General features: G+C 54.0%; 3 protein-coding genes and 1 long non-coding RNA gene across 4 annotated transcripts in view; 1 reads left to right on the plus strand and 3 right to left on the minus strand.

Annotated features, from left to right (window-relative positions):
* Nucleotides 1-17400, minus strand: part of LOC112651674 (melanoma-associated antigen 10-like) — a 126198-nt gene that overhangs the window by 38865 nt on the left and 69933 nt on the right. The gene's annotated exons all lie outside the window — the stretch shown is intronic.
* The window catches only part of LOC112663549 (melanoma-associated antigen 10-like), a 135510-nt gene that overhangs the window by 4156 nt on the left and 113954 nt on the right, over nt 1-17400 (minus strand). The gene's annotated exons all lie outside the window — the stretch shown is intronic.
* Nucleotides 1605-5314, minus strand: LOC125754688 (melanoma-associated antigen 8-like). Its single transcript, XM_049107688.1, has 2 exons — nt 5164-5314; nt 1605-3543 (listed from the first exon to the last, which is right to left on the minus strand). The coding sequence occupies exon 2, from the start codon at nt 3249-3251 to the stop codon at nt 2238-2240; it is 1014 nt and encodes a 337-aa protein (XP_048963645.1). The 5' UTR covers nt 3252-3543; nt 5164-5314; the 3' UTR covers nt 1605-2237.
* LOC125754694 (uncharacterized) lies at nt 5216-7419 on the plus strand. The gene is made up of 3 exons (XR_007409468.1): nt 5216-5631; nt 6598-6721; nt 6983-7419. It is a non-coding gene; the product is annotated as an uncharacterized LOC125754694 (long non-coding RNA).

Consider the following 17400-nt stretch of genomic DNA (forward strand, 5'->3'; position numbering starts at 1 on the left):
CTGCTCCCGCCACACCAGGACTCAGGCTCTCGGGTACCCAGATGTGCCAGGCCTGCCGCACCCGCCGCCACCATCCGGCCCCATCCCGCTCCCCCGCGGGCTTCCCGGGCTCACCGTGGGCCCTGACCTCCGCCGGGTCCCCTCTGTCCCCCTCAGGGTCCATCCCTCGCCTCCCCTTAGCCCCGGGACCCTCCCTCCCCTCCCCCCTCAGCGTCTGCTCCCACCAAACCAGGCCTCAGGCTCTCGGGTACCTGGCTGTGCCAGGCTTGCAGCACCCCCCGCCACCATCTGGCCCCATCCCACTCCTCCGCGGCTTCCCGGGGGCCCCTCTAGCGTGGGCCCTGACCTCCGCCGGGTCCCCTCTGTCCTGTGCACCTGTGTCCCTGCCCTCCCACCCCGCCCCCACAGGCAACCCCTGTGCCCCTGTCCCCCTCAGGCCCCGGCAAACCTCCCTTCCGACGGGGATCCTGAGCTCCGTGGGGTCCTGTCCCCACCCCCACAACCCAAGTGCGCATTTCCCGGGTGGCCGCGTGTGTCCGGCCTCCCCAGGGCCGCCCCCCAGTCCCAAGGAGGGGGCCCAGTGCCTCCATCTCTCCGGGAGGAGTGGAGGCATGAAGGTGGGGTGGGGGACCCCCGCAGTTCTCCCTCAGCTCCTCACCCCTGCTCCGGGAGGGCCCGGGCCCGTCCTGCCTCCGGGCACCCCTCAGCTCCACGCCGCGGCCCCGCCTTCCCCCGCGTGGATTCTCGGGATTCCCGACAGGCCCCCTCCAGCCGCCCTCCGGGCCGCTCCGGGGCTACCTGCTCGCCTGGCTGCCCCCGGCCCCAGGCCTGCCCGCCTTCGCTCGGCTGGGACCCCAATCCGACCCCCCACGCGAGGCCCTCCGCTCTCTCAGACCTCCGAGGCGGACGTCGGCCCACCTCACATCCGGACCCCGTGCCAGGGGTCCCCAGCGCTCCCAGCAGGTGGGTCCGGCGGAGATGGGCTCCAGGCTGGGGGGTCGGGGGGGGGGGAGCAGGTGGGCGGGGCCCTCCTTCAGGCTGGGAGGTCAGGGACTCTGGCCGGCCTGGGCCCGCCCTCCCGCCACGCCAGGCAATCTGCGCGTGTCCCCCCCGCCCCCCCACAAGCCTCAGGTCCCCGCTTCCCGACCTGGAGGCAGAGTGGAGGTCGGCCTCCGTCCCCCGCCCGCTGCTCGCTCCTCAGCTGCACACGAGGAGTCGCGCTGCCCACAGAGCCCCCCCGGGCCCCGGGGCCTTGGACCCTGCAGAGCCTGCCCCCGGGAGCCGCCGCCCCCGTCACCCTTTCGCCCCTTGGGGCTGTCGCAGGCCTCAGGACACCCCTCCCCACCTCCCTGCCGGACGGCGGCCTCTACACAGTCCCCGAAGGCGGCGTGTCCCCGGGCCCCTCGTGTCCTCACTGCTCACACACAGGGCCTTGCAGGGAGCAGAGCTCAGCCGCTGTGTGGCCGTGAGGGAGCCGCCAGCAGGGCTCCCCTGGCCTCCGGCGGGCCCTTTCTCGCCCTTTCCGCGGCCCCCGCCCATGCCGGAGCACACCGGTCCGGGTTCCTTGGGCCCTTGCAGAATGAACGGGCCAGGAGGCACAGGAAGCCAGAACAAAAGACTTTTCCTTTTTATTGGCTGCACGACCCGACCCCGTCCTTTGACCCCTCCGTCCTTGCTGCTTCCCAACCCATTTCTGTCCCAGTGCCCTGCCTGGGATGAGGATCCGGGTGGGACCCACACAGGGACGAAGGTGGACTTTGGCCAGCTGGTTTTCAGGACAGGATGAAACTCTTAACTGTTGAACTGGGGGATGTACAGAAGTTCGGGATGGGGGGGGGGGGGCGGCGGCTGCGGCGGTCCGGGCGGGGGGAATGTCAGTGACACACGTAGCCTCCCAAGCTGATGAATCCCCCGAATCCGAGCAGCGATGTGCAAGAGCCTCCTCATGTTAACCAAGCTCTCGATCTCCGGGTCGCGGCAGAGAACAGGCCCCCAGAGTGGCTTTTCACCCTGCTTTCTGCCCCCAAGCCGCCCTGGCCCTGCACTCCTAGAAAGCCCAGTGGTCTGTCTTCTCCAACACAAACACACAAACAAACACACAAACACACACACACAGGGAGACCCAGAGGCGCCCACGGGGAAGAAGCAGCCGAAGGGATGCCTCCCTTCGTGCCCATCCCGCGGGAGAAGCTGCCGACCCCACCAAAGGCTGGAAAGGGCCTGGCCGCCTCTGGGGCTCAGGCCCACTCTTCCTCATCAAACGGGGCCAGGGAGGAAACCGGCCACCTGCTATTAACCCATAGCACATACTCCATGACCCGTAGCTTGCTGGTTTCCTCGTGGGCCCTGGGCCCCCACAGGAACTCGTAGCGGGCAGGGTTGCTGCCCGCCACCTGCCGGTACTCCACGTAGCCTTCCTGCACCCAGACGTGGGTGAGGAGCTCCCTGGGCTCCCCATAGATGACGTGCTGCCTGCCGGCAAACACCCCCATGACCCCCAGGGCTTCCCACACCTCCTGCTCGGGGGCACGGTCGCCCTCCAGGAGGATCACCCCCAGGAGCAGCACCAGGAGGCCGGTCGTGGGCAGGCCCTGCTCACCGCTCAGCATCCCATCGTAGCTGAGGCCCAGGACGGTGACCAGGACGTAGGAGTGTGCGATGGGGTCCACTTCCTTCACTTCTACGCCAAAGACCAGCTGCATGCACTCACAGGCTTGACCCCAGATCTCGGGCCAGGCATCCTGCATATCTGGGCTGAGGACCTCCAGCACCTCTGCCTGGCTGGTGGGCTGCTTGTTGAGATACTTGCGGAGCAGGAACCCCACCAGGTCAGCCCCACTCATGAGCATTGTGTCTCCTCCTTGGGCAGAGGGCTGCGCATATTCGGGCACCTCCCAGGGGTTCCAGATCTCCTCCTCTGGGCCACTGGGGCCAGCAAACTCCACCTGGCTCCAGCCACTGGGTGCCCTGCCACTGGGGGAGGGCCCGGCACTCTGAGGGCTCTGGGGAGGACTCCAGGCAGTCTCAGACCCCTCCTCTGGGGGCACAAAGAACAGGCCAGAGCTGGACAAGGAAGGGGAGGAGCAAGAGGAGGAGGAGGAGGGGGAGGAGGAGGAAGAGGAACACAGGTAGGGGGGAGATGAAACTTCGTCTTCATCCTCAGCCTCTGGCAGCTGGGCATTGACCAGGCCCTGGGCTTCTCCCGGGTCTTCTTCCAGCTTCCAGAGCTGACTCGTGTGCCTCAGGGGCATGGTGTGGGCGTGGAGCTAAAGCTGAAGACAGCGGTGGGATGGCTGGTCGGGGTGCAGGTGGGCCAAGAGAGGCCCCGTGCCAGGGCAGAGAGCGGGCCGCATCAGGATTGGCTACACAAGGAGTCCCCTGTGTGTTGGGCTGGGCGAGTTGAGCCCCTGGCACCAGGCTCGGAGACAACGTGGACCTCACCAGGTCCAGCGACACAGACCTGCTATGCCTCCTTCACTCTGTGACCTGAGGGCCTCCTGCCGGCGACCAAGGCCTCTGCTGCGCTGCCAGTTCTTGGAGCCCCTGCAGGAGGGAAGCAGGGGGCACCTCAGGGTGCAGACTGCCAGCCCAGCCCTGGGCCCCCAGTGCACACAGGAAGGTTGGCTCGCACTCTGGGAGGCCCCCAGCAGTCCAAGTCCCCTCCTTGGCCTGCCAGTGCCCTTGGCAGGGCCTGGGACCCAGGCCTCTGTCTGCGGTCCTGAGGCCAAAGTGTCCCCACAAGACCAGGCTGCCCCGACCCTCCCCATGAGGAAGCCAGGGGACCGGCTCTGGGCAGGCCTGCCAAAGGTCTCTGGGGGTTCATCCTGTGCCGTCAAATAAGGGATCACGGATCACGGATCACGCACCAGGGGAGGAATGGCCCAACTCAAGCTTCCCTCTGGGCCAGGATGGGGCGCCTCTCGCTCTTCACCTGGACCCCACGCAAGGCGTGGGAAGACTCTCCGGCTGGCCCTGAGGCCACCCTCCTTGCACCTTCCTTGCAAGGGCCCCTACCCCGACCCCGCAACCAGCCAAAGTCCAGAGAAATCAGTCGGCCCACCCGTCCCGCCTCTCCCCATGGCCCACACAAGCGGCCGGGGCGGCCTGGTCCCCAGGGATCCTGCTGAGGAAGGCATCCCCTCATTTCTCACCTCGACCCCCGCCAGGGCCTGGACCAGGGCAGGGCAGGGCAGGGCAGGGCAGGGCAGGGCACCTGCCTCCTCTGCTGACCTGAGTGCAGACCCTCAGACCCAGGCCCTCCCCTCCCTGAGCCCAGAGATCTGGAGAGGAGGAGGGTCTCCGCGGGATAGGCCACACCCCGGGTTCTCTTCCCAGGGCTGCCAGGGAGGGGCACCCAGATTTCGGGGCCATCCCCTCCTGGGCCTGAGGGCTGCCTTGGGGGCCACTCACCCCTTCAATGTAGGGTGGGCGGGGGTCCACCGTCTGCCCCCTCAGGGAGGCCGTGCTCCTGACGCCAAGGGCCCCCAGTCTCTCGGGAGACCCGGATGTGGAAGTCTGGCCGCCCGGCGGCCCGCCCGAAGGCAGGTCCCCAGCCTGCCCAGGGGGCCTCCCAGGCCTCCCATCCCTGGCGACCTCCTGCCAGGTCCCCTCTGTCCTGGGCTCCAGGGCCCCCGCCCCCACAGGCACTCCCTGTGCCCCTCCCCCCCTCAGGCCCTGGCAAACCTCCCTCCGGATGGGCTCCTGAGCTCCCTGGGCTCGGGTCCCCCCCCCACCCCCCCCCCCCCGAGGCGCATTTCCCCGGGGGCCGCGTGTGTCCGGCCTCCCCAGGGCGGCCCCCCAGCCCCGAGGCGGGGGCCCAGTGCCTCTCTCTCTCTCTCTCTCTCTCTCTCTCTCGGGGAGGGCGGGCCGTGGGTTGAGGCATGATGGTGGGGTGGGGGACCCCGGGGGACCCCCGCAGTTCTCCCTCAGGTCCTCACCCCGCTCCGGGGAGGGCCGGGTCCCGTCCTGCCTCCGGGGACCCGAGGCCACTGCCCCAGGCCCCGGCATCCAGGCCTCAGCTCGACGCCGCGGCCCCGCCTTCCCCCGGTCATGGTCCTCTCTCGGGGTTCCCGGCAGGCCCCCTCCCCCCTCCCCCCTCCCCCCCCCCCCCCCGCCGCCCTCCGGGGCCCCTCCCCCGCCCTCCGAGCCCCCTCCCGGGGCTACCTGCTCCCCTGGCTGCCGCCGGCCCGGGCCTGGCCTCCTTCCAGGGGACCCCAGTGCGACCCCCCGCACCGAGGCCTTCTGCTCTCTCTCAATTCTGACGCAGAGGTCGGCCCACGTCACATCACGTCCTGACCCCGTTGCCAGGGGTCCCCACAGCTAACAGCACGTTGGGTTGAGATGAGTTCCAGGCTAGGGTGGGAGGAGGGAAGCGCGCCGGCTGGCAAGGCGGGGGCCCCCTGTCCTCCCCGGGCTCCTGCCCTGGACTCGGGCGGGCTGCGGCCTCGGCTCTCTGCAGACCTCAGTCGGTGCCCCTTACACCGAGCCTCTCAGGCCCCGACGTGTCGTCCCTGAGCGCCCGAGGGGTGGTTGCTGCGGCTCGGGCCCCACCGGCTCTGCAGGTCCCGGGGTGGCCCAGGGCTGCCGGCAGGGGCACAGCAGGGTTCGGCGGCCCCCAGCGTCCTGGCACAGGTCGGCTCTCAGTCCTCACCCAGGAGGCCCTCATCAGGACACAGGCCTGCTGTGCAGCCGCAGCGCCCATAGCCCCGGGGCAGGGCAGGGGCAGGGGCCGGGAGGAAGCGCCCCTTCCCACGGGGTCCCTTGGCCAGCAGCCAGACTTTAGGGACATCGTGTTAAAGGTTTAGTTTCCTGGGGGCGGCCGAGCAGCTGCAAGGGTGTCTAGGGGTGTCCCGTATTGCGGGGCCCACTGCAGGGAGTTTTCCCCTGACATGCTGCGTCATCGGGAGAAACACACCGTCCCTCTCTACCTAGCGTGTGTCCAGTGCACGCGTATGTATAAGGTGTGCAGATTATAGGTGCTGGTATGCAAATGTACGTACATATCACCTAAATACGGACAGCGACACACGTATGTGCGTGTGTGTTCCCGTTATACATGCGTTTGTATATGTATTTATATAGGTGTAGACTATATATATACTTTATCAAAAATACCTTTTCTTACTGTGTGAATTGCTTTGATACTCCCTACTCTATTTCAGGTTGATTCTGTATATTCTACTTAAGTGATTTTTTTAAGGGGCATTCCTTGCCACTAAGATGATTTCAGGGGGTTATTTGCATAGACTCTAGAGTCCAATGCCTCAATCATCCTGTCTTTCCCCGTGTCCTCTTAGCACCCCAGGGCTAATGTCATGTGTACTCTGAGGCCTTGCCTCAGATTTATGCTGGGAAGCAGAAGCAGAAGTTGGAAATTGCTCCGCCTATCAATCCTGTCATCTGCATTGATGCAGGCTGCATTCCCTCCCCACATCCCTGATGTTCCCTGCATCCCCAACCCAGACTCAATATCCAGCTCAGCAGTCTTCAGGGTCCCCCAAGGCTTTCTCCTCATTTATTGTTCGGACGTTGTTTATTCTGTGTGTGTTTTTCAAGACTTTCATTTCTTTCTTTCTTTCTTTTTTTTTTTTTTTTAAGGTTTTATTTCTTTACTCATGAGACACACAGAGAGAGACAGAGAGGCAGCAACACAGGCAGAAGGAGAAGCAGGCTCCACGCAGGGAGCCCGATGCGGGACTCGATCCAGGCTCTCCAGGACCAAGTATCTGCCCAAGACTTCCTTTTTTTTTTTAAGTGAGGTTTTAGTTGCACAGAAATGAAAACGGAAATTCCTTCCTCATCGTATTCTGATAGAAGCTTTTTCCATTAGCTAGTGCTGAATTTCTTTCAAAGGAGTCTTCTATACCCAGTCGTGATCAGATGTTTTTAGTTCCATTATTTTGTTAATGTAGATAAATACAGTTGAAAGATTTTTCTTTTTTTTTTTTTTTTTTTTTTAAGGATTTTATTTATTTACTCATAGACACAGAGAGAGAGGCAGAGACACAGGCAGAGGGAGAGGGAGAAGCAGGCTCCATGCTGGGAGCCCGACGTGGGACCCGATCCCAGGTCTCCAGGATCACACTCCAGACTGCAGGCAGCGCCAAACCGCTGCGCCACCAGGGCTGCCCAAATACAGTTGAAAGATTTTTCTGACGTTAAGGCAGATTTCTGTTCACTGGGCACCGCCTCTCGTCCGTTTCGTTCACTACGATTTTGAATATGCATATACTTATTCAGGATATTTGCTGCTATATGAGTGCTTTTGGCTTAAGCGTTCTTTCAAGGTGGATTTCTCCTCTAGCATTTACATCCAGGAGCACTAGCGTGGGACATTTAATTGAAAACAATGCCCATATTTTTCTTTAGTTTGAAGGAGTTTTGCTAAGATGATGACTTCTCCCCAACCATTTGGCCGAATGAGACCACAGGGCGGTGGGGTGGGGGTGGGGGGGGGGAGGTGGGAGTCCAAAGTGGCCGAGGAGTTGAGAGACCTAAGTTCCTCTGGTCCCCGGAATTCAGCGAGACAGCTACTAAATCATTCTGAACCCCTGAGAACTGAACCGGAGATCTACAAAAAGAATAGCTGCAACTCTACAAAGAGAAAAGCATCCAGTTTCTGCAAGACAGGAGGTGTGGAGAAGTGAAATGGAAGCGATACATGGGAAGATGGGCGGGGGGGGGGGGGGGGGCAAAAGGGAGGCGATACATGGGAAGATACGGGGGAGCCAAAAGGGGGCGAGCTCCAGCAGCCTCCACCAGAGAGTGATGGAGCAGCAGAGAGCGCAGAATCCGGACCTTTAGAAGTCCGCTCCGGTGAGGGACGGCCCTGCCTGCCCGGTGCTCAGACAGTGAAGCGGGTGCAGAATCCTAGGTGGGACAGCGTGGTCTCAGGATCCCCCGGGGTCACAGGAACACTGACAGTGCCTGAGTGCAGCAGAGCTCCCAGACATCGGAGCAGGGAAGCCGGCTGCAGCGGGCTCTTGGCCAGTGGTGGCCGTAGCCCTGGAACCCAGCAGGGTCAGTGGGTCCCAGCACCCTCAGCGCAAAGGCTCTCCGAGCAGGAGCCCAGCAGGCGGCAGAACCGGCAAGCCCCCCCTTGCTCCCCCTGGGGAGGAGCAGCGCACATGTCCACACAGCAGGAATCTGCAGGGTTTGGAAGGCGAAGCAGGGTCCGTGCCTGAGATGGAAATGCTTGGTCACAGGCTGGGTGAGCACAGTGTGCGGTCCGGTACCAGGGAGACAGGAGTGATGGGTTGCCTTTCACTGGGGGTGCGCTAAGGAGCGGGACCCTGAGCTTTCGGCCCTGGGGCTGGGGATGAGGAGGCCACCACTTTCGCTCTCAGCCTCTAAAGAGGCCTGCAAGGCCTTCACGGAACAAAATCCACAGAGAGCAACCCGGACCAGATTACTTAGCCTGGCCCCCTGGCAAGGGCGGTGCACGCCCACTCGGGGCAAAGACCCCTGAGAATCAGCGCAACAGGTCCCTCCCCCAGAAAGTCAGCAAGAGCGTGCGGCCCAGACCAACTTTACCGAACACTGAGAACCGCAAAACTCCAGCGCTAGGGGAATATAACATACACAATTCATAGCGTTTTCCCCCATGATTCTTTGGTCTTTCCATTTTATTTATTTATTTTTTTTTTTCGCTTTCCTTTTGCAACCAATTTCTTATTTTATCAAACTTTTAGGAAATATTTTTTAGTTTTCATTCTTACAGTTACATGCTATCCTTCCATTGTTTTTAATTTTATTTGTGTAAGTTTTTTTTTTTTTTTTTTCTTTACACCCTTGCGGTGCAGTTTCTTCCACCAGACCAAAATACACGTAGTGTACGGTATATGATTCTGTTTTCTTCACCTGTCTCATCAAAATCGCTTTTTTTTTTCTTTTTTCTCCTTCTTTGTTTCTTTCTTGTTAAGTTCTTTCTATGTTCTGTCTCCCTTTCTGATATTTCCCACTTATTTTTTGTATCCCCCAAATGAATGAGACAAAGACTCCTAACTCTGGGAAACGAACTAGGGGTGGTGGAAGGGGAGGTAGGCAGGGGGTGGGGGTGACTGGGTGACGGGCACTGAGGGGGGCACTTGATGGGATGAGCACTGGGTGTTATTCTATATGTTGACAAATTGAACACCAATAAAAAATAAATTTATAAAAAATAAAAAAATAAGGTCTTTCTAAATTTTCATCTTTACAGTTACATTCTATCCTGTCAATGTATTTAATATATATAATATATATGCAAGGTTTTTTTTCTTTACAATTGTGAAGCCATCTTTTTTTTTTTTAATTTTGTTGTTTATTTATTCATGACAGACACAGAGAGAGGGAGGCAGAGACCCAGGCAGAGGGAGAAGACCGCTGAGCTGCCGGGGCTGCCCTTCTTCACAATTTTGAGATGTAGTTTCCTCTAACCGAAGGAAATACACTCAGAATATAGTGTATTGCTCTGTTTTCTTCACCTGTCTGTTGATATTTCTTCTTTTTTTCTCTTTTAATTTTCATTTTTACAATTGCATTCTATCCTTTCCTTGTATTCTATTCAATTTGTTTAGTACCTATAAAAGTTTTCCTTTTGTTACAATTTTGGGATTTAGTTTTCTAACAAACGGACCAAAATACACACAGGATCCAGTGTATTACTCTATTCTCTTCACCTGTCTGATTATATTCTCTCTTTTTAATTTTTCTTTTCAGTTCTGGGTCTCTTGTGATTTGTGTAGTGTATATTTCTCTGGGGACATTGTTGCCATTTCAGTATTTTGTTCTCTCATTCATCGATTCTTCTCTGCACAGATGGAAAAAACCTCATCTCATAAAAGAGAACCAAAGGCAGTACTGAATGCCAGGAACCTAGTGAGTATGGACATAAGTAACATGGTAGAACTAAAGTTCAGAATAATGATTATAAAGATACTATCGGGGCTTGAATAAAGCATCAAAGACACTAGACAAAGCCTTTCTGGAGAAATAAAAGAACTAAAATCTAATCAAGTTGAAATTTCAAAAAGGCTATCAATGAGAAGCATTAAAAAATGGAGGCGCAAAAAAAAAAAAATGGAGGCTCTGACTGCTCGGATAATTGAGGCAGAAGATAGAATTAGTGACATAGGGCAGCCCGGGTGGCCTAGCGGTTTAGCGCCTGCCTTCAGCCCAGGGCGTGATCCTGGAAAACCCGGGATCGAGTCCCATGTGGGGCTCTCTGCATGGAGCTCAATGTTTCTGCCACAGTTGAACACCTCCCTTCATTTGTATAACCCACCCGGCCCCTTCCAGGACAGCACTCCAGTGATCCTCTCGCCATGCTCTGTCCCATGCACTCTGGGTCCTGGCCACAGAGGGCCCCATCACCACTTCCAAATAGGACGGCCCTTTGCACTTACATTTTGCTTGGATATTTTTTCCACCTGCAGCGACCTTCCCCCTCTGTCTCCGAAGGCTGCCTCTTCCATGGAGCCTTCCCCTGTTCTTCCACAGAGACCCAATCTCAGCCTTCCACCTCTCTTCTGCACACCTCTTTTGGGGTGCCTCTGCCCCAAGTGTTTGGGTGCTTTTCTTTAGACTCCACTAGACTCAAATTCTACATTCTGTGTTAGCAATCGCCGCTTTGCCTGCCATACCCTCTTGGTTCCCTGTACACAGTGGGCACTTAATATCTAACAAAGTGGATTGTCCCTGGACTGGCCTGATGCGGAGGAAGGGCAGTGGCTATCTAACTAGGAAAAGATTCAGTCCAGAAAATCAAGGTAAACTGTCTCAGGAAAGCAGCGAGGAATCCAGGAATATGACAGCAGAGACCAAGGAAAAATAATCCCGGCTTGAACTGAGCTCGCCCTGTTCAGAGACATCCACTCTCACAACAGCGAGATCGCATCCGACATTCCAAAAGCGACAGTGGTCTTGGCCCTTCCGACGGCAATGCTCTCCCCACAGTCACTGCTACCTCTCAGGTTGGCAGCTGTGGGAGCAACAGGGGATCTGGCCTGTGCAGCTCATATCCTCAAATCTGACGCTCCTGTTTCTGACGTTTCCATTTGTAAAATGCCACGTCCCCCACCTGCTACACTAGGCTAGATCGAGTGTGCGGAGTACAGAAGTCACAGATTATTTATTTGCCTGTCTCCACCTGAGAAAGCACCTGGAAACCAGGAGAAAACAAAGAACAGAGCTTTCAGGAAGAGGGTGGAAGGGGGACTAGAAAGGTTCATTCCCTTTTGACTGTAAGCTGGTATTTGTTATTCAGTCATGAAAAAGTTTCTCCTGAAGAGCGGAGGGAATCTTGCTCAGAAGTGATGGAGAAACTCTGGCTTGTAGCACGGGCTCAGTAATGGGACTTTCTACAAAGCCTCCACTCAAGAAATCTTGCGTGATGACTCCTGACCTTTGAAGATGCAAGGCCCCTATATTCAGCACATCACAAGCAACAGAAGGCAGAGGCCCAAAGCACCACCAAGCCACCGGAAGTGTGGAGTCCCCAGGGAACCTTGCTGCTGTGCAGAGTCTTGCTTCCAGGGGCTGAGCTGGGCCTGACATCCTGCTTCCAACTGGCCTGCAAGTGAGGCACATGCTACTTACTGGTTAGAACCACGGGTGGACAATGGAGCAGAGGAAAAATTTCAGACCTATGACATCTGACCCGAGAATAAGCAACTTCATGCCCTTCCAGAGAAGGGAAGTTATAGTCTAGAAAAAGCAGCCTTGGGGTTCCTCCAGGAGGATTCTGGATGCACCATGGTGGTCCCCCTACTCCCCAAGGCTTGAGATTTGATCAAGACCCCTACCCCCTAACCCCGCCACATTTGGCCCCTCCTTCCTGCTTAAGGATCCACCTGAGGGATGGTTACAAAGAGCAGGGAAGAGCACAGGAGTGCAGGAAAGGGTGTGTGTGCAAAGTGGGCAGGGTGTGGAAGTGGAGGCCAGGCTCCTTTGCGACCTCCCTGATAGGTTTGTTCCTGAAGTGCTGGAGAGAGGAGGGGGATCATCCTTTAGGGACTCTCTGGGGCAAACGGGGGACACCCTACCCTTCTTCACAGCCTCGGGTCCTCAAGGAGATGACGAGCCCACTCTGGAGTTGCCCTTTCAGTTCCTGCCAGTCCTCTTCCGGCCCTTAGCTCCTTTAATTCGGACTGGCCCACCCCCAACAAAGGGTCGCTGCCAGGGGCACGGAGACTTCTGTGTGCGCTAGCCTACAATGGCCAAGCCTTGGGCCCAGGGCCTTGGGGCGCTGCGCAGGTGCTGTTGCTCCCAGGATCGCGGCTCGGCAAGTATCCTCACCAAGAGGGCTCCTTACATGTGCAAGTGCAGGTGGCACCTGGGATAGATGTTTTCTGTGTCCGCTAAGAAGGGGTGTAGCCGTGATTAGCAGGGGCCACAGACAGCGGCTCACAGACCAGGAGAAATCATTTCTCTCTCAGGTGGAAGCCACAGATACATAGCTCAGGGCAGGCTTGCTGGTTCTGTTCTGCCACCGAGTGCTTTGGAATCCTGAGTCCTTCTGACTTCTTGCCTTGTTTTCTCTTAAAGATTTCATCCATCTATTCATGAGACACACACACACAGAGAGAGAGAGAGAGAGAGAGAGAGAAGCAGAGGGAGAGGGAGAGGCAGAGACACAGGCAGAGGGAGAAGCAGGCTCCATGCAGGAGCCCGACGTGGGACTCGATTCCGGCTCTACAGGATCACAACCTGGCCTGAAGGTGGCCCTAAACGCCTGAGCCACCCAGGCTGCCCGGCTTCTTTCCTCCACGGTACATAGGCAGGGTTCCCAAGGTTCCCTCATGGTCCAAGCTGCTGTTCCAGCTCCAGCCATCCTGTAAGCGTCCCAGCCAAGAGGAGTGAGGAGCAACTGAAGAAGCAGGTTAAAGGGCACAGGCCACAGGCTCTTCTCGGAAGGCTGCTGCACGTTTTCCCGAGACACTTTCATGACACCAGTGTCTCCTTGGCCAGAGCTTAGTCTCATGGCAACATTTAACTTCAGGAAGCTGAAAGGGAAGGCTTGAGATTATGGAAGAGGAGGAAAGTGGCTCTTACGGGGCAGTGCAGAGTCTCTCCTTCATCTTAACACTTGCCCCGAAGCAACGTTGAAGTTCTCCATGATACTGCTGCACTCTCTCTATAAGACGAGGTTGTGGTGGCCGTGTCCAATTTGGAAATAGTGTCACTCTGCCCCTACAATGACTTTTTGCAGAGGTGGGGCTGGTAAACCATTGCTGTTCTGGGTTGCTTCACTAGGATTTAGTAAGACAATCTCTTTCTTTTTCCTTTTAAGATCTATTTACTTATTTGTGAGAGAGAGAGAGAGAGAGAGAGAGAGGAGAGAGAATGTGAGAACATGAGTGGGAGTAGGGGCAGAGGGAAAGAGAGAGAGAGAATCCCAACAGGCTCCACATCCAGCACTGCCGCCTCACACAGGGCTTGATCCCACAACCCCAGAATCGTGACCTGAGCCATAATCAAGACTCAGACACTCAATCGACTGAGTCACCCAGGCGCCCCAGTAATGCAATTTCTTACAGCATCATTGTTTAATCTTTAAATGTGTGATTTGGGGATCCCTGGGTGGCTCAGCAGTTTAGAGCATGCCTTCGTCCCAGGGCGTGATCCCAGAGTCCCAGATTCGAGTCCCACATCGGCCTCTTTGCATGGAGCCTGCTTCTCCCTCTCTCTCTCTCTCTCTCTCTCTCTCTCTCTCTCTCTCTCATTTAAATAAATAGAATCTTTAAAAAAAATAAGCATATGATTTATGAATGTTTCCTCTTTGGGAACTTTGGAACTTCAGTCAGTTGATCATGGGCTCTTAGCTCCAAGCTTCCCTCCCCCATCCCAAGCCACGTTTCATCCTACCTGCCGGTCTCAGAGAAGGGACTGCCCTCACCCTGATGGTACTAATCCTGCCTCTGTGCCCTGTTTCAAAGCTCTGACAACTCTCAAGGGACCTTCATGACAATTTTTTTTAATTTCATATATTGAATCTTCTTCTATTTCTTTTTTTTTTTTTTAAGATTTTATTTATTTATTCATGATAGTCACAGAGAGAGAGAGAGAGAGAGAGAGAGGCAGAGACACAGGCAGAGGGAGAAGCGGGCTCCATGCACCGGGAGCCCGACGTGGGATTCGATCCCGGGTCTCCAGGATCGCGCCCTGGGCCAAAGGCAGGCGCCAAACCGCTGCGCCACCCAGGGATCCCACGAATCTTCTTCTATTTCTGCTCAACTTTCTGCCTAATCAGACATTTTTCCCTCTAGCCAATATGTATTTCCTTCCTCCTCTATCTTCTGCTTTGTTCACAGCTTCTGCTGCATCACTGCTCCTCAGTTCATTGCATTTAATATTTCCACCATTCGTATGTTATATACGTAAGTAACCTGAAAAGAATAGATAACTGGAAATTATTAACTGGAAAGGAATTAATATGTGATAAGCTTTGAGTATTCATCACCTTTGTTTTTAGTGTATTTTATTTCATTATGATTGTCTCCAACAATGATCATGGGTATTGGTCCAATTACTATTGGAGGAGGGCAATGAGGGCAGGACTTCCAGTTCACTCGTGAGCTGGACCCCAGCCATGGGAGGTTCCTCACCTCCTCCCCTGTGCATTCTGCTTACCTTCCCTGATCCCAGAAGCTGCCAAAGGATGTAGCCCTGAGATACAGCGTGGTGTTGTGACCATCTGGATGGTAGTCGTGAATGAACCCAGTTAAGGCTTCTAGATAAACTCTTAGGATTCTGGAGGGCAGATGTAGAGATCGAGTCATCTTGCAGCCACCCAAGAAAAGTCTCATATATAAGTTCCCTTGTTTATTAAACCTGCTACCTCCCGATCCGGAGTGGCCTTCATCTTTCTTTGATCTCACCCTGTCCTCCATATATGGGACCCAGTTTCAGATTATACCCAGGAATCTCCCGAAAAGGTTACAAACCAGCAATTACCTAAACTCATGGTTCCTTAGTTTGCTCATCTCTTAGATAAGTCTAGGGATATTCCAAACCTCTTGGGTTTTCAGGGAGGATGCCTGCTTTCAACTCCTGTTACCAAACTTGCTTCCCCCAAAGGCTGCTTTCTGGTCTTCCCTGACTCCTGGTTCCTAGGCCCTTTCCCAGGGCTAACTACTCTTTGCCTATCCTTCAGCCTGCCACCCCAGCCTTCTGTCCTTCTATGTCCTGGTTCTTTGGATTCTGATCAGACCTCTCCATACTGCCATACCACAGGACCTTGTAATAATAGGCCACACAGACATTCACAGTGGCTTTTGCTTCCGTCTTGTCACCCCATTAATTTGTTCAGCCATTTAGTCAACAGACTTTTTGTAATTATAGTTAATACAAACTCAGCAGTCACTGTATGCCACGCACCATTCCAACTACTTTACCTGTTAATTGTCACAACATACCCAAGAGGAATTTTAAAAGTTTAAAAAGCATAATTTACTAGTAAAGCCATCTGGTCCCGAGTGTTCTTTTTGTACAAAGGGGTTTGATTTTAAAAAAAAGAAAAAGAAAAAAAGGAAAGTTGTTTGATCAGTAATTCAATTTTTTACTCGTTATGTAGATCTATTCTGACTCGCTTCTTGAGTCAGTGTTGGTTTTCTGTGTCTTCTAGGAAACTCTACATTTTATACATTCCTTCTCCTTTCTCAGCATACAGTTATGCATAGTATTTCCATCGAATCCTTTTTATTTGTATATTGTCTACTCTTTCATTCTTGATTTGAGTAATTTGAAACTTCTCTTTTCCTGAATGATCTGATTATAGGTTTGCCAAATGTGTACCCCTGGATTATTCAATCACTAGCTGGTCTTCGCTTTGAGAAGTGTGTGGCCCTGGCTCAACTTATTGCTTAGTCATTTACCAGTGGCCATCCTTAGAAGATTGTGACTTTGGCTATATCGTAAAGACACATCCCATAGAAGCTAATAGGGACTATCAGCTAATCACAATATTTGAGGCAGGGCAGCAAGTTGTTTCTTGAAGGGGGAATCTCATAGTCAATGACTGGATTCTCCCTATGCCTTAGAGACTGTGGCTTAGCACTGTTGAAATGTGGATAGGGTACCTGGGTGGCTCAATGGTGGAGCATGTGCCTTTGGCTCATGTCGTGATCCAGGGGTCCTAGAATTGAGTCCCGCATTGGGCTCACCACCCAGCAGGGAGTCTCCTTCTCCCTCTGCCCGTGTCACTGCCTCTCTCTGTAACTCTCATGAATAGATAAATATAATCTTTAAAACAAATAAAAAAGAAATGCAGGTATAAGAGCATTGCTGCTCCTGTCTTAAAAGGCAGCCCATGCACACACTCCCAAATGACAGAAATTCAAGTTTTTGAGTAGGAGTCTGCAACTCATTCTTAGACCCCAGGTAGGAGATCCATCTTATTTTTTTATCAATAGTATTTTTTATTTAGGTATAATTCACATAACTAAATCCACCCCATTAAAATATGTAATTTTGTGATTTTAGTATATTCACAGGATTGTAAAACCGTCACCACTGTCTCAGTCGAGAATATTTTCATTACCCCCGAGTCATTCCCTTTTAAGGAATGACTTAGAGGACTTCCATAGCCATTAGGAATCATGCCCTTTTACCCATAAACTCTGGCAGTAACTGATCTGCTTCATCTGTGGATTTGCCTGTTATAGTAATTTAACTTAGCACAATATTTGAACGGTTGATCTATTTGGAAGCAAGTATCAGTCCCTCCTTTTTTTTTTCATAAGTGTTTATTCATTCCTTTTGAATGCATGACACAGTATGACATTTTCTTTACCCATCTGTTGATGTACCATTGGGTTCTTTCTGCATTCAGAATATTATGAAAAACGCTGGTGTGAATATTCAGGCACATAATTTTGTGTGGACATGTGTTTCAGTTCTCTTGCGTATATATGTAGGAATGGAATTGATAGGTCGTATGATAACTTTGTGTTTAACTTTCTTAGGATCTTTCTAAATGTTTTTCAAAGTAGCTGCATCCTTTTATATTCCCAGTACCAATATATGTGGTTTCCAATGTCTTCACGTCCTTCCAACATTTATCCTTTTTTATTATATCCATCCTATAGGTGTTGTAGCAGTAGGAGTTCAACCAGAGAAACAGAACCTGGAGTATATAAATAGTACATAAATCAGGAGTGAGCAGCAGAACAATAGAGGTTTGGTCAGAAAATGCACGGGGGATGGCACAGCATAACATAGGCTTTCCTGACTGATACAGTCTCTGAGGGCCCTTCCAGGTCTAACATCATACACATCTAGAAACCAAGGTGGCAGAGAGGGTGAAAGAAGCAGTTTACATTCTGTAATAAGTGAAACAAAGCCTAAGTTGTGGGCACATATACCAGTATGCTTTTTGTTTCCTTTAGTTCTTCCATGAGCTGGCATCTCCCAGGAACTTGG

This window comes from Canis lupus, chromosome X (assembly GCF_003254725.2).
Source record: "Canis lupus dingo isolate Sandy chromosome X, ASM325472v2, whole genome shotgun sequence".
Taxonomy (NCBI): Eukaryota; Metazoa; Chordata; class Mammalia; order Carnivora; family Canidae; genus Canis; species Canis lupus.

What these genes read in the sequence shown, in the direction of transcription:
- LOC125754688 (XM_049107688.1), bottom strand. Translation starts at nt 3,251, where the DNA reads ATGCCCCTGAGGCACACGAGTCAGCTCTGGAAGCTGGAAGAAGACCCG.